Source organism: Trachurus japonicus, unplaced genomic scaffold (genome assembly GCF_045865225.1).
Source record: "Trachurus japonicus isolate A0001 unplaced genomic scaffold, Traja_1.0 AP030581.1".
Lineage (NCBI taxonomy): Eukaryota > Metazoa > Chordata > Actinopteri > Carangiformes > Carangidae > Trachurus > Trachurus japonicus.
In genome coordinates this window covers 576-25,578 of record NW_028220714.1, presented here as the reverse complement: position 1 = coordinate 25,578, position 25,003 = coordinate 576, and the positions used below count along the sequence as shown (strand labels likewise).

General features: G+C 43.3%; 1 protein-coding gene across 1 annotated transcript; it reads right to left on the bottom strand.

Annotated features, from left to right (window-relative positions):
• Positions 1-2,412: 2,412 nt before the first annotated feature.
• Positions 2,413-23,844, bottom strand: LOC146960213 (cleavage and polyadenylation specificity factor subunit 3-like). The gene is made up of 14 exons (XM_085772527.1): positions 23,761-23,844; positions 16,364-16,453; positions 16,088-16,238; positions 14,138-14,313; positions 11,691-11,849; positions 10,824-10,970; positions 9,664-9,816; positions 9,427-9,535; positions 6,920-7,018; positions 5,478-5,572; positions 4,850-4,937; positions 4,649-4,715; positions 4,352-4,448; positions 2,413-2,576 (listed from the first exon to the last, which is right to left on the bottom strand). Exons 1-14 carry the CDS (start codon positions 23,842-23,844, stop codon positions 2,430-2,432), a joined length of 1,662 nt encoding a protein of 553 aa, XP_085628653.1. The 3' UTR covers positions 2,413-2,429.
• Positions 23,845-25,003: the final 1,159 nt, after the last annotated feature.

The window sequence follows — 25,003 nt, the reverse complement described above, 5'->3', positions numbered from 1 at the left end:
AGAAACAGCATCAACACAACATGTTGTAATAATGGATAATGTTGTTAAAAGCTTTAGAAATATTATATATTTTATCACAACAGCACAAAAAATGCCAAAGATTTGACGTTGTCAACTTCTAATTTGTGGTTATTTGATGTTTTTTTTTTGTCTTTACATCAGAATCAATTGTTTTTTTTTTACTGTGTGATAGACTAATTGATTAATTAATAGTCAAAATGATTATTAGTTGCAGCTTCAAAAGGTCAAAGTGCACTGAGAGTCAATGACACGTGCAGCTGCCAAATAAAAAAACAGTAAAAGTCAAAAACACAGAGGTCAAAGTTTTATTTTTAAGGCTCAAAATGTTTTTATATTCTATAAATGATATTAATAAAGTACAAATAGGGTTAAAATAGGTTTGGAGAGTTTAAAGGGTTAAAAAGTGTTTCTGTTTTAAGACTCAGTGGGAATCGAACCCTTGAACGTGACAGTGTTAAGTGCCTTCAACTCGACCCACTGAGCTACATGACACCGTATTTTATATCACATAAATGTTCATCATCTCCTTAAAACCACTAAAACCTGTCAATCAATTGTATTTACTGTGTATCACATCTGCAACAATAAGCTGATTAATTGATTGAATGTTGATCAGCAATGAAACAAATAATTTAAGTCGTTTTTCAGTCAATAATTGTGATTGATAAATGGATGGCTCAACTGTTTTGTTTTTTTTTTATAATAAATTGAATATTTGATTGAAGGGACTTTTGATACATTTTAAGTTACATTGGGCATTTTTTTTTTTTACTATTTTGTAAATTTTTATAGACAAAATGTTAAATCACTTAATAAAAATAAAGGAAAAACTTAAAACTTCAGTATAAAATTGTCCTAACCTAAACAGTTTTAAAACACCTCCCTGTTATTTTATTTTATCCTGGTTTGAGGTCAGTTATCTGAACATTTCACCTGTTTGTTTCTTACTGTACGAGGGCAGGTTATTATTATTACTGTGTGTATATATATCTTTGTATAAAATATCGTTGTGTTGTTGCTTTTATTTTTGTGACTGTGTCTGTTTTTTTTTTTTGGGGGGGGGGGGGGATAAAGACACAGATGTTAAACTTCAGAGTGTTTTCAGCTGTTTGGTTTGTGTCACTCGAGCTGTTTGGTACCAGAGTTTATTCTCATCACATGTTTTTACTGTGTCAGATTTATTTTGTGGTAAGTTTTGTGTTTTTTTGTCGATTGATTGAAGCCATATTATCGTTTTAAATGTTTATTTTTGACATGTCAGAGCTCAAAGTGCCTTCTCTTCTCTTCTGTGGTATTCAAATGCACTTGTCAGTATTTTTAATATTGTGTCTATCTGTGTGTGTGTGTGTGTGTGTTGAGTCCTGTACACTGTGATGTGTGTGTCTGTGTGTTATGTACATGCTGACGATCGTCTGTATTGATCCAATTAAAGGTCGGTTGCGAGTCATGTTGTTAACGTCACTGTGTCGTCGTCGGACTGAGGCGTCCGCTCAGTCTGCCCTTTCACAATAAAACGTTCTACTGTCTGATTTAAAGTGCTGATCGATAAAGAGTTTTTATTGATATTCTGATATTTTATCAACTCACGTTTCTTCCTGAGCTTTCAGCAAGATCTCATGGTTCTCATTAATGGATCATTTGTCAAAAACATTTTTAAACATTCTGCTTTAATGTAATTTATTGACTATTTTAATCTCTGGTGATTTTATTTTTATATTTTAATCTAAAAATATCAATATTCAGACCAAGATGAGATCGACTTGCATCATAAAAACATAAAACCTGTAGCCAAAAAAATATTAAAGTTAGTGTAAAAAAGAAAATACTCTAAATTATTTATCAATAATTAAAATATTTTGCAGATAAATTCTTGTAGAAAATCTAAATTAATGAAAAAAATAAAATAAAATTCTGTTTTCCAGTTTCTAAAATGCAACAATTTTCTGCTTTTATTTAACAATACGAACATTTTTGATGATTTTAACCTTAATTTTGTTTCATAGAAAACAAGATGATTGATAAATTATCTGCAGTATTGATGATGTCATTGTTGTTTCACTCACATTAAATCTAACTCACTTTTTATCTTCGAGGACAGAAACTCAGTGACCCTCTCTCTCTCTCTCTGGACAAATGTTTATTTTCCTTGTGAAGAACTCAAACTTTTGTTTTATAGACAAATCAAGTACAAAAACAATCAATCAATAAAGGTATTGGTGGTCCGTCTCCTGAAGCCGATTCCTTTGGAACCAAGTTTCCAACGAAGAAGCTGGAAAAACTCAAAAGTCCTCGAGTCAAAGAAATGAACGAACATCTGCATCGGTCCGTTATCGACCGATTATTGGTGATCGATCGATACTACGAGGACTGAAGAGAGTGACAGAGAAACGCCAGTTCATCTTCCACCGCTACATCACCGACGGCAACGCGCTGCTGCTGCTGATGACATCACAGAGGGGGCGTGGCGTGAAGGCGGGGCTCAGGGCGTCGTAGAGACGGTGGACGGCCACTTCCACCATCTCCCTCAGAGAGTCGTCGTCCGCGCAGGTCACGGCCTGAGGGTCAGAGGTCACCATGGTGTTATCAGCTGATTATTGAGTATTGATTTATACCATTATGATGAACCAGACGTTAAAGGGATAGTTCAACATTTTGGGAAATTCTCCTATCACCATAATTCCCTTGGTCGACCAATAGGTTATTACTCGACTAATCATGTCACGACTTCCTGTATCTGGCCCTTCAAATTAAAAGCCCTATAGCCTTTCATATACAGTTCAGCAGAGGTGGCAAGTAACGAAGTACAAATACTTCGTTACTGTACTTAAGTAGATTTTTCAGGTATCTGTACTTTACTTGAGTATTTATTTTTCTGACGACTTTTTACTTTTACTCCCTACATTTATACCCAAAAATATGTACTTTCTACTCCTTAGTTACATTGTAAAAACAGGCTTGTTACTTTTTTTTTTGACACGACGTAAAAGCACCGGTAAAAGACGTGACGAACTAGAGAGGGAGGGAGGGAGAAGAAGAGGGAGGAGGGAGGAGGGAGGGGGCGGTAGCGTAGAGAGAACCGAGTTACCAACTTGTACTGTAGCAGCGACATGGAGGCAGCAGCATGGAGGAAGGAAGCGGTGGTGGTCGGACTATCCGACGGGGGGGTTGAACACCGTACAATCAGCGCGATATAGCGCATTTACCGTTTACGAGCAGCAAACCTGTCCATGTGCCCGTGTCAGTGTGTACGTGCGCGCGCGCGCACGTGTGTGTGCGCGCGCACGTGTACGTGCGGTGCGACCGCACGCGAGAGAGACGGCAGGTGGACTGACTGGCAGTGAAGAGAGGTGATGAAACGCTGTTTACAAAATTCTTATTTGTGAGGTCTGTGGCGGCCCAAACGTTGGGAAACACTGCCTCTGGTCAGTTCAATCTTGATTATTCTGTCTGAACTTTTTTTGTTTAACAAAATTATCAAATGATGTAGGTTTCATTAACGGCAAAAATTCATTTTTACTTTTTACTTTTACTTTGAAAGTACATTTCAGAGCCTGTACTTTCTTACTTTTACTTGAGTAAAGGAGTTGAATCAGTACTTCTACTTTTACCAGAGTATTTTTTTACACATGTATCTGTACTTCTACTTAAGTACAGAATATGAGTACTTTTGCCACCTCTGCAGTTCAGTCATATTGATTTTGACTTAAAGCAGAAGTAAGCGGAATGTTTGTGTTAATATAAGTCTTAAATAGTTATATCTTTCGACAGTAATCACTTTTATAGAGTGTTTGGTCCAAAACACGGGTCTGTCAGTCACTCTGCTCTGCTGTAAGCCGAGGAGAAAACTTTCCTTGTATCCTACAACCTTTATCCAATGAGGAGAGAGAACGGCATAAAGGGGCGGTCCTCTCTGTGTGTGCAGCCAAGGGATGCGCGTGAATGTGGTGACGTAGGGACGAGGGCGGGGACTGCTAACTCCATCTGCTGACAGGAAGTTAGCCAAAACCACCGGATCGCTTACTTCTGCTTTAATTTTAACCAGACACGGCTCCAAATGTTTTTTTTTTTTCCTGCGACCAATCGACCAATGAAATTTTGGTTGGCTAATGATTTTTTGGTCGACCGGTGCTTGGTCGACTATTTGGGGGCAGCCCTATAAATTCTGTGCAAAAAGATGTTGAAACAGTTTTCAATAAAGTAGTGAATTTAAAAGTACATGGGTTCTGTTTTGTTTTTGTTTTTTTAATCGTGGTATCGAATTAGTATCGAGAATCGTGGAACTATCCCTTTAATGTTCGTGTATAGAATAGATGTCAGACGCTGGACTCACTCTGGTCTCTGGGTCGATGCACGCCGTGACTCCGTCCACCGTCACACTCAGGCTTTTACTGTCTTTGAAATTCACGCAGTCGTCCCCGAACATGTCGCTGAAACGGAAAAAAAAAACATTTTACCAGGTGAAAACAGAAAATATTTAATCTCTACCTTCATTTAAAAGTTTTATTCTCTTATATTTGGATCAATTAGGTTTAATTTTAACTTAAAAAGTGTCAGATTCTACAGTTTTGTCAGATATTTTAACCATTAAAACCATTTTCGAGGTGTAGCTACAGGTGTTCAGACTCACTGCAGCATCAGCTCCAGTCGCTCGACGAACAGCTCCATGTCGAACGTTTCCTTCCTGCCCTCGTGGACTGAAACAAACAAACAAACAAACAAACAAACAAACAAACAAACAAACAAACAAACAAACAAACAAACAAGCGTCAGTAAAGTTTCTGTTCATCAGTGAAATTAAAATAAATTCCCTCGTGATGCGTTCACTGACATTTCTGGGCGGTGGGGTTGGACTGGACCTCCAGGATCACCGTGGTGACGGCGTCTGCGTACATGTCGTTGAGCGGGTTGGCGACCCACTGAGACGAGAACATTTTCATTATTATCATTATTGATTTATATTGCTGCATCAATTAGTTCATAGAGTTTTTTACTTCAATTGTCTGTTGTTTTTACATTTTTCTCTTTGAGTTTATTGGTGTTGAGATTTTTGAAGTGTTTGAAAAAGTGTGATAAAAATAAAAAATTGTCATAATTATTGTATATATCTGTATAATGAATGTATTAACATGTAATAACTGGTTAATAATGTATCTGTAACCAGGTCTGAGTGAGATCTGTGTCTAAAAACATAAATAAAATTATAAAATATACAAAATAGTTTGAAATAAACATGTAGAACAAATACTGAGCATTAATAAAAACCTGACTGCAGCTACATAATCATGTCATAAACTGTATATTTAATGTTTATAAACTGGTTTAAATAAAAAACAGACGTGTTCGTGTGCTCAGAGTTAATAAAGTTTTGATAAACAGGTGAGTTTTAGCCACTTCAGGCGACATGTGGTGGATGATGATGAGTGTAAAAAGTGTCGTGTTGCGTTCGAGTGTCCGACCTCCAGTACGACCATCCCGGCCTCGTGAACCAGCGTGATGCTCTTAAAGATCTTCACCGTGATTTTCTCCGTCCCCTCGACCTGCTCCACGTCGCCTGAAACACACACACACACACACACACACACACACACACACACACACACACACACACACACACACACACACACACACACACACACACACACACAGAGGAAACAGGAAGTTACAGCTTCTACTGCAGCATAGATATATATATATATATACTGACTAGATGCCGCGTTCCTAGGCAACTCTATTGAGTGGAATACGTCAACGCGGCGGCCATCTTGGTCAGGGGGAAGCCGTGTCTACTTACTGCACTAGTCAACAGAGGCAGACGTCTATCAACCATTAAAATCGCCATAACTCACCAAATATTCAACCGATTTTCAAGCCGTTTGGTTTATTATAAATGTCAGACATATGTTTATGATACAACAACAACAAAAAATCTTTGAAAAATGTTTATATATTTTTTTTAATGTATTAAACATACACTTACATACTCAGACACACACCCACATGCATAAACACACTGAAATGTGTTCTACAAGGGTCTGACCGGTCTGACTGCTGGTCAGATGTATATCATGTCTATGGTCAGAACCCCGGACCAAGATGGCGGCCGTGTTGACGTACGCTGAGAAGCAGAACGCGGCATCTAGTCAGTATATACTATGGCCCAATTCCAATCCGACCCCTCACGGACTCACTGACTTAGAGGCGCATTAACGGGAAGTCCGTGAGTGTGTGAGGGCTGTTCCATTGTCAGATCATCAAGTCAGTGAGTCAGTGAATGAGCCCTTACTGCCCCCTTACCCTAGGGGTAGGGGAATTACCCACAGTTCATAGCGTTGTGAAGTCAAACACATGAGATGCCGTCGGAACGCAAGTGTTAAAAAAAAAGTAAATTACCACACGTAGTCAGAGAGAGCTCCGCCGCTCTCTTTATTGTTAATGGACAGGAGCAACAACCAAAAAAAAAAGAAAGAAAGAAAGAAAGAAAAAAAGAAGTTTACTGTCAGTATTAACGTGCAGTTTGTGATTATTGATGATGATTTGATCAGATCTGATCCGGGAACATTTTGTTTTGAGTCCGTCCACCTCACACACCTTGTGCGCGTTGAAAGTACGGTAAATTATCAGTCCAAGACCGGAGTCAACAACATGTTGTTGTCAAGGTAACATGTCGTGAGAGTGGGTAAGTGCTGTTCCATTCATATTTACAGCATCTGGACCCTCACAGACTCTCACACTCTGTCACTTACAGCTGACGTCACTTTAGTCAGTGAGGGTTCAGGGCTTTAAGGAGTCTTTAGGGGGCGGATTGGAATTGGGGGTATATCTATGCTACTGCAGGAGGAGGAGGAGGAGGAGGAGGAGGAGGAGGAGTTAGAGGACGAAGGGGGCGGAGCCAACTCACCTGCGAGGCTGCGCAGCTGCGTGACGAGCAGAGAGATCGGTCCAGTGAACGGGATCGCCTGAGTCTGCTTCACCGTTCCCATGGCGAGGTCGGTGTAGTCTGAGGAGGAAGAGGAGGAGGAGGAGGAGGAGGAGGAGGAGAGGAGAGGAGGAGGAGGAGGAGGAGGAGGAGGAGGAGGAGGAGGAGGAGGAGGAGGAGGAGGAAGAGGAGGAGGAGGAGAGGAGGAGGAGAGGAGGAGGAGGAGGAGGAGGGAGGAAGAGGAGAGAGGAGGAGAGGAAGAGGAGGAGGAGGAGGAAGAGGAGGAGGAGGAGGAGGAGGAGGAGGAGGAGGAGGAGGAGAGGAGAGGAGGAGGAGGAAGAGGAGGAGGAGAGGAAGAGGAGGAGGAGGAGGAAGAGGAGGAGGAGGAGGAGGAGAGGAGGAGGAGGAGGAGGAGGAGGAGGAGAGGAAGAGGAAGGGGGAGGAAGGAGAGGAGGAGGAGGAAGAGGAGGAGGAGGAGGAGGAGGAGAGGAGGAGGAAGAGGAAGAGGAGGAGGAGGAGAGGAGGAGGAGGAGGAGGAGGAGGAGGAGGAGGAGAGGAAGAGGAGGAGGAGGAGGAGGAGAGGAGGAGGAGGAGGAGGAGGAGGAGGAGAGGAAGAGGAGGAGGAGAGGAGGAAGAGGAGGAGGAGGAGGAGGAGGAGGAGGAGGAGGAGGAGGAAGAGGAGGAGGAGGAGAGGAGGAGGAGAGGAGGAGGAGGAGGAGGAGGAAGGGGGAGGAAGGAGAGGAGGAGGAGGAGGAAGAGGAAAATGTGGAAGAAGAGGAGAAGGAGGAGTCTGTTAGTCACTCCATCATTTATGTCTCTACTTTCTTCACGTCTTCATGTTCATGTCTTTCTCTTTCTTTACTTTTTTGTCACTTCTCTCTCTTCTTTGCTTCTGTAGCCTTTTGTCTTTCTTTCTATTTCTTCTCTCTTTCTGTCCGTCTTTTTTCTTCCTACTATCTTTTTCTTGTTTTGCCTTTTTTGTTTGTTTCTCTTTTTTTCTTTGTTTCTTTCCTTTTGATTATTTCTTCCTTGATCTTCCTTTCTTTCTACCTTCATTGTCTTTATTATTATTTTGATTATTTTTTTCTTCTTTTCATTGTCTTTCTTTCCTCCTCTTTCTCTCTTTTTCTTTATTTCCTTCCCTCTCTTTTTCTTAAGTATTTCTAAGTATTTCTTCTTTCCTTTTTCTTCCTACTATCTTTTTCTTTCTTTGCCCTTTTTGTTTCTTTTCTTTCTCTCTATTTTCTTTCCTTTTGATTATTTCTTTCTTGATCTTCCTTTTTTCCTGTTTCTTTTCTTTCTCTCTTTCTTTATCTTCCCTCTTTCTTTTTTCTTCGTTTCTTTCCTTCTGATTATTATTTTCTTGGTCTTCCTTTCTTGCATTTTCTTTCAATCTTTCATTAGTTGGGTTTCCATCCACCTTTTCTTATGCGCATTTTGTGAAAATGCGCATAAATACTTGAATGGAAACGCCAGAAATTCGAATAAAGGCAGTAAATGCGCATAAAAGTTTATACGCTTGGAGGGGGTGGATTTGTCAGCGTATCGAATAAAGGAAATGCGAGTTTTTGTGATGGAAACAGATTATGCGAATTGAGGCAGAGTTTGTGGGTGAAGCTGCTGGACTTCACCCAGCGACGCCCCGGTCTCCCAGCTCTCCTCTCTGCACCGCGACACAAACGCGCTCCGTAACCCATAATCTTTTGTTTATGACGGTTAAGACTACACAAACACACGCCGTAACATCGTTATGTAACTTATTGATTTTTCACCGGCTTCGTATGTAAACAGATGCACATGGGCGAGAGGAGCATAACCAGAACAGCGGAAAAGCGAGCGGACTGTCACAGTTCCTACTGTCTTTCTGTGTAAATATCTCATGTTACAACATGAAAACCTTAAGTGCGGCCTATATATGTATTTTCTTTTAAAATGTAGCTGGTGCGGATTATACAGGTGCGTCTATAGTCCGGAAAGTACGTAAATTGTCCATGATGTTGAGTGTCAGCTGAGTGTCAACTGTTGGATACATTCACGCTCTCTTATGACGTAATCTCACGGTGCACTCCTCCTAATCGCAAAACACTAATGAATGGAAACGGGCATAAATTCGCATTTGCTTTTTGCGCATTTTCACAAAATCCGCTTTTAAATTCAATACGACTTGGATGGAAACCCAGCTATTGTCTTTCTTTCCACCTCTTTCTCTCTTTTTCTTTCTTTCCTTCACTCTTTCTTTATTTCCTTCACTCTTTCTTTCTTTCCTTCCTTACTTCTTTCTTTCTTTCTTTCTTTCTATCAACCAACCAACCAATCAGTCCAGATGTTGAGGTTTACTTTCTGTGACAGAAGCAGCTTGAAACATTTGATGACGGATCAAAAACATTAAACATTCATCAATTATAATAAGTGTTTGACCACACACACACACACACACACACACACACACACACAACCTCACACACACACACACACACACGCAGACTGACTGGAGAGGTCGGACGGCGTCAGGATGTGGTAACTGAAGTTTCTCTTCACCAGGATCCCGGAGACTCTCTGACCCTGAGAGCACTTCTCATCCGCCAGCACGCCCATCACCTGCAGCACAGCACAGCGGAGCAAAGCATGCTGGGAGTTAACAACACGGCCCACACCAATACAACAACACAACAACAACACACACACACACACACACACACACACACACACAACACACACACACACACCTTGGCCAGTTTCTCTCCTCTGAAGTTCAGCGTCACGGCTTCAGTGTTTCGCGGGTTGTGGACTTCGATGTGAACCTCGTCGTTGTCTTCGTACTCTCGGATCAGAGCCGCCTTCAGCCGGGCCATCTCGTTCTGCTCGCCGTGCACCAGGATCTGCACACGCACACACACACACACACACACACACACACACACACACACACGGACACACACAAACTGCATTAAGGTGGGACACTACAGGTGAATAGGGTAGAAATTTAAACCAACAGATATCACCATGAAACTTCCCAAGTTTATCACTCACATTAAGACAAATATTTTTTGTATTACAAGTTTTGTCAAGTTTTATGTTTAAATATGTAAATGAGGCAATATCTGATGAAATATGCGCTAATTTGCATACATTTCCAGAACCGAAATCTGAACAATGGATAAAGAACCTTTCAAAATTCTTGTTTTATTTTGTTGACATACTAGAGTCAGAAGTTTTTACAGAGGGGATTTTGGATATGTCTTTGTATCACTCTGTAAATGAGAAAATACTGTCACCAGCCCTAAAAATTCAAATATCGCCCTGTTTTTATGAATAAAATGTTGTATAAATCAGGCTGTGGATGATATATCAACAATCCCCTCTGTAAAAACCTTCAGAATATAGACAGGAATAAAACTGGAAGGTTTGGTGTCTGTAAGTGCCGCTGAAGTGGAGATTTCGGGTCCAGAGTCTGAGGAAAAACTCATTTTGAGAAAACGGCCTTTAAAGATTTGTACTGTAAAATTCCATAGATCATTAATGTGAATCGTACTTTTACGATTGGTTGCGGATACGGAGGAAACGACAATTTTTGGATCCACATAATTGTTCAGGAGAGAGAGGGAGCTTTACAGTGATACCTGACATAACTTTTGGTGAATTTAGGAGAAATCTACTGATGAAAGAGACAAAATGAAGTAAAATAAAAAACCTTAATGTGGATTTTCTACCATTTCTTTCCACTTTTCTGAGAGAAAAATATCCCAAAATCTCAAAATTGATCAGTGCATGAAAAAACAGTGTTTTTGCCTGTTAGTGTGTCACATTAAACCCAAAGGTTTGTGGATTTAATTAAATAGTGTGGATTTAAATAGTGTGTGTGTGTGTGTGTGTGTGATGTTTTTACCACGTGCGGCGGTTTGAGCGCCCGGATGAACTCGCTGGTCTGCTGGTAGTCGGTGTGAGCGGAGAAGGAGATGTAGTCGCCCGACATTTTGAGAGGAAGCTTCTGTCCCGACATGGTGGCGATCTCATCAGGCTCCGTCATGATGTGCTGCAACACACACACACACACACACACACACACACACACACACACACACACACACAGTATATTAAATAACCTGTATGAAAAGTTTCATCATTTAAAATAATATAAAAATATTATTAAAAATTCATTAAATCCCAGCAGCACTTGAACGCAACACGACACACTCTTCTGATCGGTCCTACGTCGTTAACACAGGAGTCTGTCACAGATTCAGATTCTTGTTACGCAGCCACATTAAACTCAACATTATCAATAAAACTGACCGGACTGATCCAATACTGGGAATATCTATTGATGCCGATCAATAATATAATTTAAATAAGAGTCTTATTTCTGGTTTTTATTCAGATACACACACTGTAAAAGATTTTGTTTCAGCAATTACACTGTTCCCAGTCAGAGTTATTTGTGTTGCTGTTCTTGCCATCGCAGTTATTATCTCCAAACTATAAGATACCGATTAAAGGAGAAGTTATGAATAAAGAAAGATGCATTTGGGGCAGACAAACTAATTTTACAGCTGTTATTGTCTATTTTTATTTATTGCTGTGATTGTTTATTTGATTTCACTCTCTCACTCTCTGTTGTTCTTATCTTGTCTCCAAAAGTGAACACAGACCTGACATTTCTAAAACCAGTGGAGGAAACGTTTCACTTCCGGTGATAATAATTTTTTTTAAAAACTGCAGAAGGGACCCGAGGTGTCGCAGGTTTGATTCCCACCTTGGCGAGCGTCCCCTCCACGCAGTAGCCGGCGATGATGACGCCGTTCCTCTTGTCCGTGCACCAGCTCTCAAACAGCTCCCGGGACAAACCGCTCTGCATCATGCCGGGCGACGCCATCACCACGCTGGGCCCGATGTCGTCGAAGTGGTCCATGCTCTGACACACACACACACACACACACACACACACACACACACACACACACACACACACACACACACACACACGTCAGAAAACAAACGACAAAGACAATGGAAACAGGCAATAGCATACATAGGGTTGCAAAATATCGGGTATCGGGTAATATCGGAAACTTTCTATGGGAATAAACGGGAATAAATCCGAAATTTACAAAATTGAAGGTTGGCCCTTAAAGGGATAGTTCACCCTAGAATGATATTTCGCTCATTATCTACTCACCCTCATGTTGACTAAGGGCTGGAAGAATTTTCAGAGTCCACCATCCCTCCTCTGAGTTACAGGGGGTCTCGGCGTAGCAGTGCATTTCAATGCAACGGTTGCAAAGGGACACCAGAGCTCTTCGTAAAAAAACACACACAAAAAAACATCCAAATACCTCCATGCTGCTCGTATGTAATGTCCGTCTTGTGCTGAAGCCCCAAATTGCGTAATTGTCCCGAAAAAAATTAAATAAGTCCACATTCCAAGCATGTTTGTAGCATTAGCTCCTAGTGTCTGTTCTTCCGCTGCCAGCGCGCATGCGCAAGGTTCTGGCTCGTACAAATACGGCTCAGCAAAGAAATGCAGCTCGTCCTCGACATCAAAATCTTCAGCCATGGCTAAAATATGTTTTAAGAGGCCAAAATTGCACGAAAAAGTGTTGTCCCGGTGCAAGGCAGGCTATTACGGACTGCTTCTAGTCCTTCACCGGGGTAAACAAGGAAGCGAGTCGGTCTCAGTGCGAACCTTGCGCATGCGCGCTGGCAGCGGAACCGGACAACAGACACTAGGAGCTAATGCTACAAACATGCTTGGAATGTGGACTTATTTAATTTTTTTCGGGACAATTACGCAATTTGGGGCTTCAGCACAAGACGGACATTACATACGAGCATCATGGAGGTATTTGGATGTTTTTTTGTGTGTGTTTTTTTTACGAAGAGCTCTGGTGTCCCTTTACAACCGTTATATGGACATGCACTGCTACGCCAAGACCCCCTGTAACTCAGAGAAGGGACGGTGGACTCTGAAACTTCTTCCAGCCCTTAGTCAACATGAGGGTGAGTAGATAATGAGCGAAATATCATTCTAGGGTGAACTATCCCTTTAATAAGCAATTAGTAATATTTTACTCAACATTCATGTTTTTGTTGTTCAGTAAAATAGCTGATTGTTCATACAAGAATTAAAACTTGATAAAGTTCTACTCACAAATAAATCTGTGGAAATGTCATGTTTTTTAATTGTATTGTTATTTTGCATGGATGTCTGCTTATGACGAAACAAAATATTTACATTTATGTTTGGATATGATACAGTTTGTTTAAATTACCCCAAATTTCCAGTTAATCCCCATAAATTCCCATAATTTCCCATAATTCCCATGGATATTTTCCAATTTGGAATAAAAAACTGGAAATTTTCCGCCCCTTTGTAACCCTAAGCATACACAACGTATACACTGACAATACACTGACCAAAACAGACAAAACGGAAAACAAAGGACAGAACAAACCTGACGACACAATAAAACAGGACATCCATCCATCCATCCATCCATTGTCCGCCGCTTATCCGAGTCCGGGTCGCGGGGGCAGCAGTCGGAGCAGGGATCCCCAGACTTCCCTCTCCCCGGACACTTCCTCCAGCTCTTCCGGGGGGACCCCAAGGCGTTCCCAGGCCAGCCGAGTGACGTAGTCACTCCAGCGTGTCCTGGGTCTTCCTCGGGGCCTCCTCCCGGTGGGATATGCCCGGAACACCTCACGAGGGAGGCGTCCAGGGGGCATCCGATACAGGTGCCCGAGCCACCTCAGCTGGCTCCTCTCGATGTGGAGGAGCAGCGGCTCTACTCCGAGCTCCTCCCGGGTGACAGAGCTCCTCACCCTATCTCTAAGGGAGCGCCCCGCCACCCTGCGGAGGAAACTCATTTCGGCCGCTTGTATCCGGGATCCAGTTCTTTCGGTCATGACCCAGAGTTCATGACCATAGGTGAGGGTGGGAACGTAGATCGACCGGTAAATCGAGAGCTTTGCCTTTCGGCTCAGCTCCCTCTTCACCACGACGGACCGATACAATGACCGCATTACTGCGGCCGCCGCACCGATCCGCCTGTCGATCTCGCGCTCCGTTCTCCCATCACTCGTGAACAAGACCCCAAGATACTTAAACTCCTCCACCTGAGGCAGGAACTCTCCCCCGGGGGGGATAAAACAGGACAGAAAAGTAAAAACAAAAACAAAAACAAAAACAAAAACAAAACAAACCTTCAGGTTGCTGATGTGCTTGAAGACGAAGGGGTTGTTGATGTTGATGGCCTTGCGGATCTTGTCGTTCATGGCGTTGATGTAGGTCTGGTACACGGCCATGCACTTCCTGGCCAGAGACGAAGCGTAGAAGATCGGGATGTCGTGGAGCTCCGGGTGGTTCTGCCAGTACTCGTCTGGTCCACACACACACACACAAATAAAGTTAATGAACCTACTGCTATGAGTATAGGGATTTATTTATTTATTTATTTATTTGGTTCATTTTGGGCATGTCACACATGACCGAAAGGGAAAGCGGGAGAAGCAAAAGCTTATCTAGTCCCGCCCCCAATACTCACATATTCATTTTTTCTGCATGTTACATTATGGCAATGGACCAATTTGCCAAAATGTTGAACTATCCCTTTAAGGTAAAAATCTTGCATAGTTCCTCTTTAAAGGTATAGTATGTAGGAATTCCCCCCATCTAGCGGTGCGGTTGCATATCTGAACGTATTCTTGATGTTGCATTCACGTGAAATCGGGCAGACGTCAGACAGACAACAGACGCTGCATGTAACAGGATAAACAAGCCTCTATGTAAACAAGTGGTCCGCCAGCACGAGGCAAAACAATACAGGCGTAGCAATATGTTGTCATGGTGATGTCGTATTGTTTACCCGACCCACGTTTTACCGTCTTTCTCACGTGGAGTAAAATGACATCCGGTTGGTTTGCCGACGGCCGTCTGCCTGACTGCACCTGAATGCAACACCAGTGCCTCCGTCCTTCCTCACACTACACAGTGGCAGGGCCGTTGTATAGGGGAGAAAGGTGATGATAATTCTAGGGGCCCAGCGCCCAGTGGGGCCCATAAAAAACCCCAGTAGTCTAATCTTTGTATGACTGATTTATTCTGTGTAAGACCCTGACTAATACTCATAGTACACTGTGAAAACTCAACATCTTTCCAAGAATATTTGTCTTATTTCTTGTCCAAATGTCTCATTTCTAGTCAAAGCTAATCTCTTTCCACTTAAAATAAGACTCATAACCTAAAAATTAACTTGTTTTTAGATAATTTTCACTTGTTTCAAACTAATTTTCACTTGAAATAAGTAGAAAAATCTGCCAGTGAAAGCAAGTTTTTTGTGCTTGTAATAAGGAAGAAAAACTTGTTCCACTATCAGATTTTTTCTACTTATTCCAAGTGAAAATATGCTTGAAAGAAGTAAAAAGTGTCTAAAAACAAGCTACTTTTAATATTCTGAGTCTTATTTTAGGTATAATGATATTTGTTTTGACTAGAAATTACATTTTGACTAGAAATAAGACAAATATTCTTGGTAAGATACTTGGGTTTTTGCAGTGTAATGTTGCATTAGCATCAAAACAAGGTAGGCTACTAGGCTAAATAAAAAATGATAATACATACGTAGTCTAAGAAAAAAAACTGGAAAAGTTAGGGGGAGGGGCCCACTTTAGTATTCTTTAAGGGGGCCCAGAATTCCTAGCAACGGCCCTGCACAGTGGTGACAGTTTTAACAGGCCGAGCCGACAGCTCCGCTGAGTTTCCGTGGTTACCTACGGTCACGATGCAACATGGCCGCCTCGGTTCGGTGCGTCGCCCACTCATGTATTTGTAACGACTTGTAACAACTCATTCTAAGGTACGAGAAAGCTTTCATTTGTATGCGGGTGTGATTCGACTTCAGTGAAATACGTATTTATGAAAGTAATATTTGATTTTTGCTACTAAAAAGCCAAATAAGTTACACACTGGGGCTTTAACGAGTGTGTATGGTGAATTAAAATGTTTCTGTGTGATCCATAGACAGAAACACGTCCCTTAGTTTAATCTTGTAAATAAAACTTGAAGCCTGAATTTATTTTTCCCTCAGCTGAAGGGAAAGCGCCACTCTTAGGTCGCCGTGCGTCGTCATGGCGTCGTTGTTGCCGTGGTCTCACCGAGGATGAGCAGCAGCTCCTGCGCTCGGCCCAGAGCGAACACGGGGATCAGACATCGACCTTCTCTGTTGACGATGTCGTGGACCGTGTTGCAGAACCGAGCCTCTCGCTCCTCCCGCTTCTCGTGGATGTGAGTCCCGTAGGTCGACTCCTGACACACACACACACACACAACAAACACACACACACACACACACACACACACACAGGTTCAATGTTAAGTGTCTGTGCTCTGTGTTTAAATAAAGATTGAACAGGTTGAACGGCTCCACTCACGGTGATGAGGATGTCTGGTTTGACGCTGGGGATCTCCGCCGCCATCAAGTGTCTGTCCTCCTGACGGGAGAAGTCTCCTGTGTACAACAACTACACACACACACACACACACACACACACACACACACACACACACACATATATACAGGGATGCAAACGGGTCAGGACCAAAAAAGAGAGGTATTGTCTGGCGGGGGGGGGGGGGGGCTCACCATTAACAATATCACAGAAAAGTCAATTTCCAGTAGTTCAACCCCAACCAAGTATTGAGTGCATATAGATGGACAGTTTTCAAAAGGCCAACATTTCTATATTAAAAATGCTTTAAAAAAATAAAAACCATTGCAATATTTCAATTTTGGAGATACTGATTTTTAGGTCTTCACTGAATGTTAGTCATAATTATTACTATTAAAATAAACTGAAGAAATAAAGACATGGGATTTAACATCCCATTCGGTGTGTAATGGACATATAGGCCTATATAATGTGTTAGTTTCACTTTAATTGAACACATTCTACATGGCGGAGGCGACGTCTTTCCACTTAGGGCTTCCTTCACCTCTGAAACGGGGCAGAGCTCCATGGAAACACAGCAACGTAGGGAACCGTGCACGTCTGTGGAGCTGTGCGCCGCGGACGTGCACGGGGGGAAAAAACGGCGTCACCGCTTTGGGTAACGTGCGTGCATGTCGCGCGTCTACATTGGAGGTCGGCTGTTATCAGTGTAATCAGAGACCATGAATGAGTTCGCCTCACGTGATTGTCACTGTCAGCCTGTTAGAAAAACATTTTACTGACCCGAGCTGAGACGCTGAGACCCCCCCCCCTCAAAACAAAAACTCTTCGGATCTGAACGATTCACACAAGTCACCTAATTGACCCTTCGCGTAAGCCCCGCCCCCTTGGTTACTGTTGCTACGCCGGGCAAGCTTTCACTCCCAGCCATGCTCCTGGCAGTATTTGGTATCGATTTCAAAGGAAATATCAGCAAATTTCTGGATAAACTGTTCTGAGATAATAGAGAGAAGAAATCACAAAGAGCATTCATAGTTTTCAGTGACGTGACTCGCGCAGGAGGATAAAACATCTGTTCAACGACACGACTGGACAATGTACAGAGCAGCAGTAAGGACCGGTAATTTTACCGTCTATCAACCCACCAAGACTTAGGTCATCTCACTGGTCATGAAACGTTGTCAAACTCTAAGTTTTGGGGCGATTGTGAACCACATACAGTTTTCGCTGCTGTTTTGTTTTCTCCCACCGCTGTATCAGTCAGTGAAAGCAGCTGCCTGGAGGATCCCTCGCCTAAAAGCCCAGGTAAAAGCCCTAAAAGTACAGCTGTCATTTCGGAGGTGAACATATGGTTTTCCCCATATCTACACTTGCTCAAGTCGAAAAAAAAAGTCCGCTCATATCTGAACATCTCTATATTGCTTCTGCCGCCGCCGCCGCCGCCGTAGTAGCAGCAGCAGCAACAACATCCTTCTCTACAAACAAATGTTTTTCGTCCTAGTCTCAAAATGTGTCCACAAAAGCAAACGTAATGACTCACTGCGGAAAGCTTGCCAGGCCTATAGTTACGGTTGCTAACGTAGGATTGGACAATAGCCGTTTGTGGGAGGAGTTGGCGAAGGGTCAATTGGTCATGAAAAAAGCGAGTTTCGCTTTTCGGCGCGCTGTTTGCATCCCTGTGTGATGTTCAGGGACAGTCAGGACAGTCTGAGGACTGACAGCTCTGAGGTTGAAGTTTATATTAATGCACCATGACACTGTGGCAGGTCTCTGTACTAGGGATGTGAATCTTTGGGTGGCTCACGATTCGATTCCGACTTTTAGGGTCACGATTCGATTCAAAATCGATTTTCGATTCAACCGATTCTTGATTTTCTTTTTGCGATTTTTAGTTTGCTTTATTAACACCAGACCATGTGAAAACGTTGAATGATGATGATGTCTACAGACTATTATATCAGAAGCCATATTTCCCCCAAAAAAATGCACATCACATGTTTCAGATTTATTCAGCAGCAATATATTCGAACCATTTTAAAGTTAACTGCTACATGAAGCTGATTTTATAGGCTACTCTCTTTTCAAAAGCCTGGACTGAAGGATGTGAATATTTGGGTGTCTCTTCGATTCAAAATCAGTTCTCATGCACATGCACATGGACATGTAGCCTATCACCTGTAACAAAGGCTGCTAAAAAAAAAAAAAAAAAAAAGAGACGGCACTCTGCTCTCACAGCTCACCTGCAGCCTGTCTGCAGCGCCACAGAGGAGCTGTCAGAGCTGCTGCTGCTGCTGGTCCTCTCTCTTCAGCCTGCTGTTTGGCTGCACTTTGTATGAGTTTAAAAAAGTGAAGATCTAACGTCACCTGAGCACCGATCAGCTGATCCAGAGCGCAGTGGATGTGGCTGCTCACACCGTGTCCTAACTGGATGCGACGCGAACGAGCGTCCGACAATCGCGTCACATCTGACGCTCTCTGTCCACACTGAATCCGTGCGTCTGTGGGAATGGAAGCACATCAGCTGTGCGCTCGCCCGCTCGACAGACTGGAGACGTAACTACCCGGTTAAAAGATGGGTGAATTGTGCCTTTTAAACAGAAAACAAGTTTCTTGAAATATAGAGCCAACAGCAAGTTGTCTCTATAGTGTAGGAACACGAGTTGTAAAAAACATAATGCAGGGTTTTCTGTAACATTATAAGACGGCGCACCGCCCCCCGCCCAAGATGAATGAAGAGGCTATTAAAAAAAAAAAAAAAGTCCGCTAGTCTCCTTGAAGCGGCTGTTATGTGTCTCTCTCTGGCGGTGTCAGCTGATGTGCACATCTGCAGCAACCCAAACAAATGCACATGTTACTGTTGACTGGCTCTATTCCAGCCACATGATTGGTTCGGCGCAGTGGAAATCTCATTATCATTGGTTATTTGTATTGTCTGCCAAAACATGGATGAATGAAACATATCGACCACGTCTCATATTTCTATTGAGGAAAAGTTATTTCACAATTTATAGACACAACACCGACAAGCACTGAGAGCCGCATGTTGCAGTGACGTTATATAGGCTATAAAAAAAAATCCGCAAATAATAAGCCGACGAAAAGGTGCAACTTGCCACTTAACTTCTTGTCGATGTATTATTTGCGGGGGCTTTCGGGGGATCTGCTGACGGTGGAGGATCTGGGACTGATTCACTGTGGACCACCACCAGTCTGATCAGGTCCATCACAGCACAGCAGCTGCAGCACTGCCCCGCTGTCACATTACTCTCGCGTATCAGCGCAATCTGTTTACATTAAACCGACATCAGGAGAATAATGAGAATTATGATTAAAAATATATTTGTTTCGAATTTTGGCCCCTGGATCATGATTTTTCGCATTCTTGGTTAAAAAAAAAAAATCCTCTAAAAAAAAAGACAGTTGGGATGCATAATGTGTCTCATAACAGTATACTGTGCGTCACGCTAGGGGTCGGTGGTGTTTTATTCTAGGGGTCGGTGGCGGCTGTGAGACAGCAGCGGCTCCACGGTGAGGGGGGGCAGCTTCTGCTCACCTGACTCTGTGCAGCTTCTTCATTAAATCCAAACAGTCCGACACAGCGACGCACTGCTCCTTTGACTCTAAAGTCTCTGTAGCTCATCAGCCCGGAACTCGCCGACATGGATCAGAAGCGACGGCGGCGTTTGGCCTCAGTGTCTCGGACTTCCAGAGCAGCTACAGAGCAGCGTTGTGACCTCAACCATGGTTGATGAGAGCAGAAATGTTGTTGTAGGCCTGTGCATATTCTCATTTGTCCAGGTCATAGTATTTCAAAGGAGGTTAAATCGAAAGCAACTGGACTTATACTGAGTCTCCAGACCAGTTAGTTGGACCAGTCCCAGCCTGGTCAGATGCTACATGAACTGATGAAGCCTCTTGGATGAAGGTGAAACGTCTTCCTAGACAAATAACTAAGTCCAGTTGAACCTGCTTTGAAAAAAAAAAAAAGTTGTTGGCGGGCTCGTGAATTTTTTTTTGACACGAGTCAAAAAGAGCGTCAAACCGCGTATCTCGCGTTTGGTCGCGCGTCACAACTCGAGCGAAAAAAAAGCGTTCCTCGTGTTTACCAAACACGATGAAATAGACGAAGACGCGAAGGTCCCGTCGCCCAAAAAGAATCGCGTGTATTGCGTCGCAAAAAAAAAAAGTCGCGTCTACCGCGTCGCGCGCCTAATCGCGTCTCGCGCCTAATCGCGTCTTTGCGTCACGGCCTTTTACACCGCGGACGTAACGAATAAACGGTGACGGTGTGAACGAACAACATAGAACAGGACCAGACGTGGCGTTGTTTCCTCTTTTCACCGACAGCTCCACTCTCCCTTACTTTCACTAACTACTGTTATTGTTGAGGCCAGAGAATTGTGGGATTTGTAGTTTTTGACCAATCGCAGGTTGTGCTCTTTCTTTTTGTGATTTTCCTGGTTCACACATGTATTTTTTTTTAGGGGCAAATGCGAGTGAAATGCTCGTCCATGGTGGGCATAAGAAAATTTAAGACCTGTCTAAAATTATTTAAGACTTGAACACAATAATTCAACAAATTTAAGACATTTTAAGGCCTAAAATTTAGATTTTCAAATTTTAGACTTTTTAAGACCCCGTGGATACCCTGTTATTTCATATAAAAGTTTAAGTGCATGCATATTTTATGATGCTGTGTATTTCAGGTGTAGGTTAATGTTGCGGCTTCCAAACAAACCTTTAAAGCCGCTGAGAGTATGAGGTTGGGTCCTCAGGTACGTAGATTTGTGACGCGCTATAGTAGATTTTGATAAAGATACGCTGAGATCCAACAATGCTTTTGGTGCATTTATTGTAACAAAACAGCACAGAGCTATCACAGCGCAGCAAGGATGGATAAACGTAAAAATGAGACTGGCAGATTAAACAGGAAAAAAGGGTGATTAATGAATGAATGAGTAGCGGTCAACAAAAATTACGGCTACTCCCAACCCTGACTCTCTCTCTCTCTCTCTCTCATCTGTGTCACCGGTGAGTGCCCACCTTTACGCACACACACTTCCGCACGCACACACGCCTACTCCCAGGTGAACCACCCACTCTGCAACACACACACACACACACACACTCAAACACACCGTGCTGCTCATCTTCAGCCTGTATGTCTCTTACACACCAGCCCCTAATTATTAGGTCTCACATAATAATTCACATTTCAAAACACAATAGGAGACATAATAAATCATCATATCAATTTCAACGATAATGCAAAAATGTCTAATAAATTGCTCAAGTCCATGAAAAAGGTCATTACAACGAATATTCCTTCTTCTGGTCGTCATGACCGATTAGTGCAAAGAAAGTCCATCTGACGTCCGAAAACACAAAGTCCATATAGAGGTCAGCAACGTCCTCATGCTGCCTCCTCCTTCTCCAGCAACAAACACACCTTGGATATGGGTCTGTCCAAGCAACTGGTTCTTGTCTTAATCCGAATTTGACGCACAAATCCCTTGCGATCTGGAAAAGTTTGCAAGACACGTCCCATAATCCAAGAATTACGAGGTGCAGTACTGTCCATAAGCAAAACTAGATCTCCTACGACAAGGTTTCTCTGGACTCCAGTCCATCTCTGTCGTTCCTGTAACAGAGGCAGGTACTCCTTTGTCCAGCGCTTCCAGAACAGATCAGATATGTACTGGACTTGTCTCCATCTTCTTTGTGCGTACAGGTCTGCTGCTTGGAACTCTCCAGGTGGTAATGAAGGCTGGTTTTTTAGCAGTAACAGATGGTTCGGCGTCAGTGCTTCCAGGTCGTTAGGATCTGTGGAGGCCTTGGTGATGGGCCTGCTGTTAATAATGGCTTCCACTTCGCAAAGAACTGTGTGGAGTCCCTCCTCATCCAAGCGTTGTACTTTGAGAGTGGAGTTCAGGACTTTCCTCACCGATCTAATAAGCCTTTCCCACACTCCTCCATGATGTGATCCAGCAGGGGGGTTGAACGTCCACTTAATGCCCTTTTGGAGTAACACATCATGCACCTGTGCCTGGTTCCACTGCGCAATCGTTGTTTTTTAACTCACGTTCTGCACCCACAAAATTTGTCCCATTATCAGAGCGCAGCTCGCGGACCTGTCCTCTTCTGGCTATAAAACGCCTTAGTGCATTTATGAAGGAGTCAGTGTCCAGAGAAGGTGCCACCTCGATGTGAATAGCTCTCAATACAATGACAGGTAAATTAGGACACCATACCTCTTCACTGTACTCCTCCTGCTCCTCACTTCGATGGGTCCAAAATAATCAACCCTCTACACAAGTGAATGGAGGTTCATCAGGCTTGAGTCGGTCTGTGGGCAAGTCTGCCATCTGCTGGCAAACTGGAGTAGCATTAAGTCTTCTGCAGATGGTGCACTTCGACAGAACTCTCCTAATGGCAGTACTTGCTCCTGTCATCCAGTATTTTCTCCCTGAGCTTGGACAACATGTGGTTGCGGCCGCTGTGTCCTACCTCTTGATGTATATTTCTCAGCAGCAGGGTAGAAATGTGAAGATCTTTTGCCAGAATGATAGGATGCTTAGACTCCAAAGGCAGTGCTGCTTTTGCTAAGACGTCCTCCCACACGCAAGACTCCATCCTCCAGCCTTGGACACAACTTGTACAGGTGACTATTTTTCTTGACATTTTGTCCCTTTTCCAGACATGAGAGCTCCTCAAAAAACTTTCTCTTCTGGCAAAACTGAATTATGGCCAGCTCAGCCTTGTCAATGTCCTCCACTGTAGGAGCACCAAGGACAGCTGCACCTTTAAATGTGCACCTTTCCTGCTCCAACATTCTCTGTTGCTGCATGCTCTCTTCACTCTGATTGGCTATTAGCCTTTTTCTCTTCCTGATACAGGACCACAACCATTCCTTGTATTTCAGCCACCACGCCACAGCTTTCTTCAATCGGATCCACGAGGAATAATGATGGATCAGGTGAGTAGTGGGATCCTCTTCAGCTTGTACAGCATTGACAACAGCAGTTTTCTTCACCTCTGGATCGTCCTGGGGGAGATGACTCACAGGCTCAGGGTTCACAGGCCATTCTGTTTCAGGTTGGCAAAGAAACGGCGGTCCTGTTAACCAGAGTCTGTCCTTCAGAAATGGGCATGGTCCCGGCCTCGGTTCTGAGACCTGCGTCGCGGGTGGAGTTGGCGGTCGCGGCCACAGCTGCCCCCTCCGTCACCACTGTCCATGTTCTTTATCAGTTCTGCAGCCAAGACAGCTTCAATGGCATAAGCCTTGACTTCGTCCAGGCTTACACAGTATACCAGTGGCGACTGTGCACAGACAGCATGTTTACCAGCCACTGTCCATGGCATGGACACGGGCTGCTCACATTGTTCTTTTTCCCCGGGCTTGGGGAGCGCCAGGCAGGGTGGGAGCTGCTGCTGCTGATGATGATGATGATGAGGAGAAACATCCTGAAGTGACGATGAAGGTGGGGGTGGAGGTGGATGGCACGGTGCAGTCGAGTCCAGGTCTGGATCCAGCTTCGGACACCGGGGCACGGTCCTGTTGGAGCCCTGCCTACACTCTGCTTCACACATCCACATGTCAAAAGCTTTCCAATTTATCCTAATTCCCTTCTTGCTTTTATTATTCCAACGCAGCAGTCTCGCATTTAAAGCCTTTAACTCTTCAACGCTCAGGCTGCCCATTTTTGGAAATTTAAATTCTCTGACCCACAGATCTAATTGGGCTATGGCTTCCTCTCCATAGTTATCTGTCATGTACTTTATATTTGGGGCTTCGTAATCTGGTCCCTCGGATAGATTACATCCAGAGGGTTTGCTTTGTTTCGTTCCCATGATTGTATTCTCTCAGAGGTTTGCAAGTTTAATTTTCACAAAAGAAAAAACAGTGGGCCACTCAGATTTAGATTATCTTACTTACTCACCGTTTAAAATTTGAATCTTTAAAAATCTTTAAGCATAATAAATTTAGATTTAATTTCAGAATAACCGCAATTTAGATTATTTTCTGTTTTAAAGAAAAGAGAAGAAGAAGTAGCACTGCTAAATTTTAATTTTAAATTTACTCTTTAACTTTAACCGGATTCCGACTTTAATTATTTTCTCAAAAATTAAATTGTAGTTCTCCAGACAGTCAAAATTGTTTCTTCTCCTTACTCCGCCTGTCTTAGTGTTGTAGCACCTAAGTGCCTCAGACTCCCGGGTCTGGCTTACTGCAGGTTCCCAGAACCTGAAGCCCCAAGTCCTCGACTTGAGGGAAGTCTACCGCTCCCTGACACTTGGCCTCCCCCGAATAGGAAGCCGAGTTGTCCGGCACGTCTGCCGCCACTACTGCGAACTCAGTAGGTAGAGACGGGACTTTGGCCCTTTCTTTTCTCAAAACTCACCAGAAAAAAGACAGCGAGGTGTTTTCTGTAGCCACCGAGTTCGTTGGACCCCGACCGGTGAGGGGACTCTCAGTCCTCTGGACGTCAGGCCCTCTTCTCAACCTTCCTTGACGGGGGAGTCCGAGGTGTGCACTTTAATCACCTTCGGTCCAGAAACGAAAAATCCGCTCACAGATGGGGTCCCTTCGTGGTCGCCAAATTGTGGTGGCAAAAAATGTTG

What these genes read in the sequence shown, in the direction of transcription:
- LOC146960213 (XM_085772527.1), bottom strand. Translation starts at nt 23,844, where the DNA reads ATGTTTCTCCTCATCATCATCATCATCAGCAGCAGCAGCTCCCACCCT. An exon ending in AGCACATCAGCAACCTGAAG is followed by an intron (nt 11,850 to 14,137) that starts GTTTGTTTTGTT and finishes TGTGTGTGTCAG; the next exon opens with AGCATGGACCACTTCGACGA. An exon ending in GCATCGACCCAGAGACCAGA is followed by an intron (nt 2,577 to 4,351) that starts GTGAGTCCAGCG and finishes TCTGACCCTCAG; the next exon opens with GCCGTGACCTGCGCGGACGA.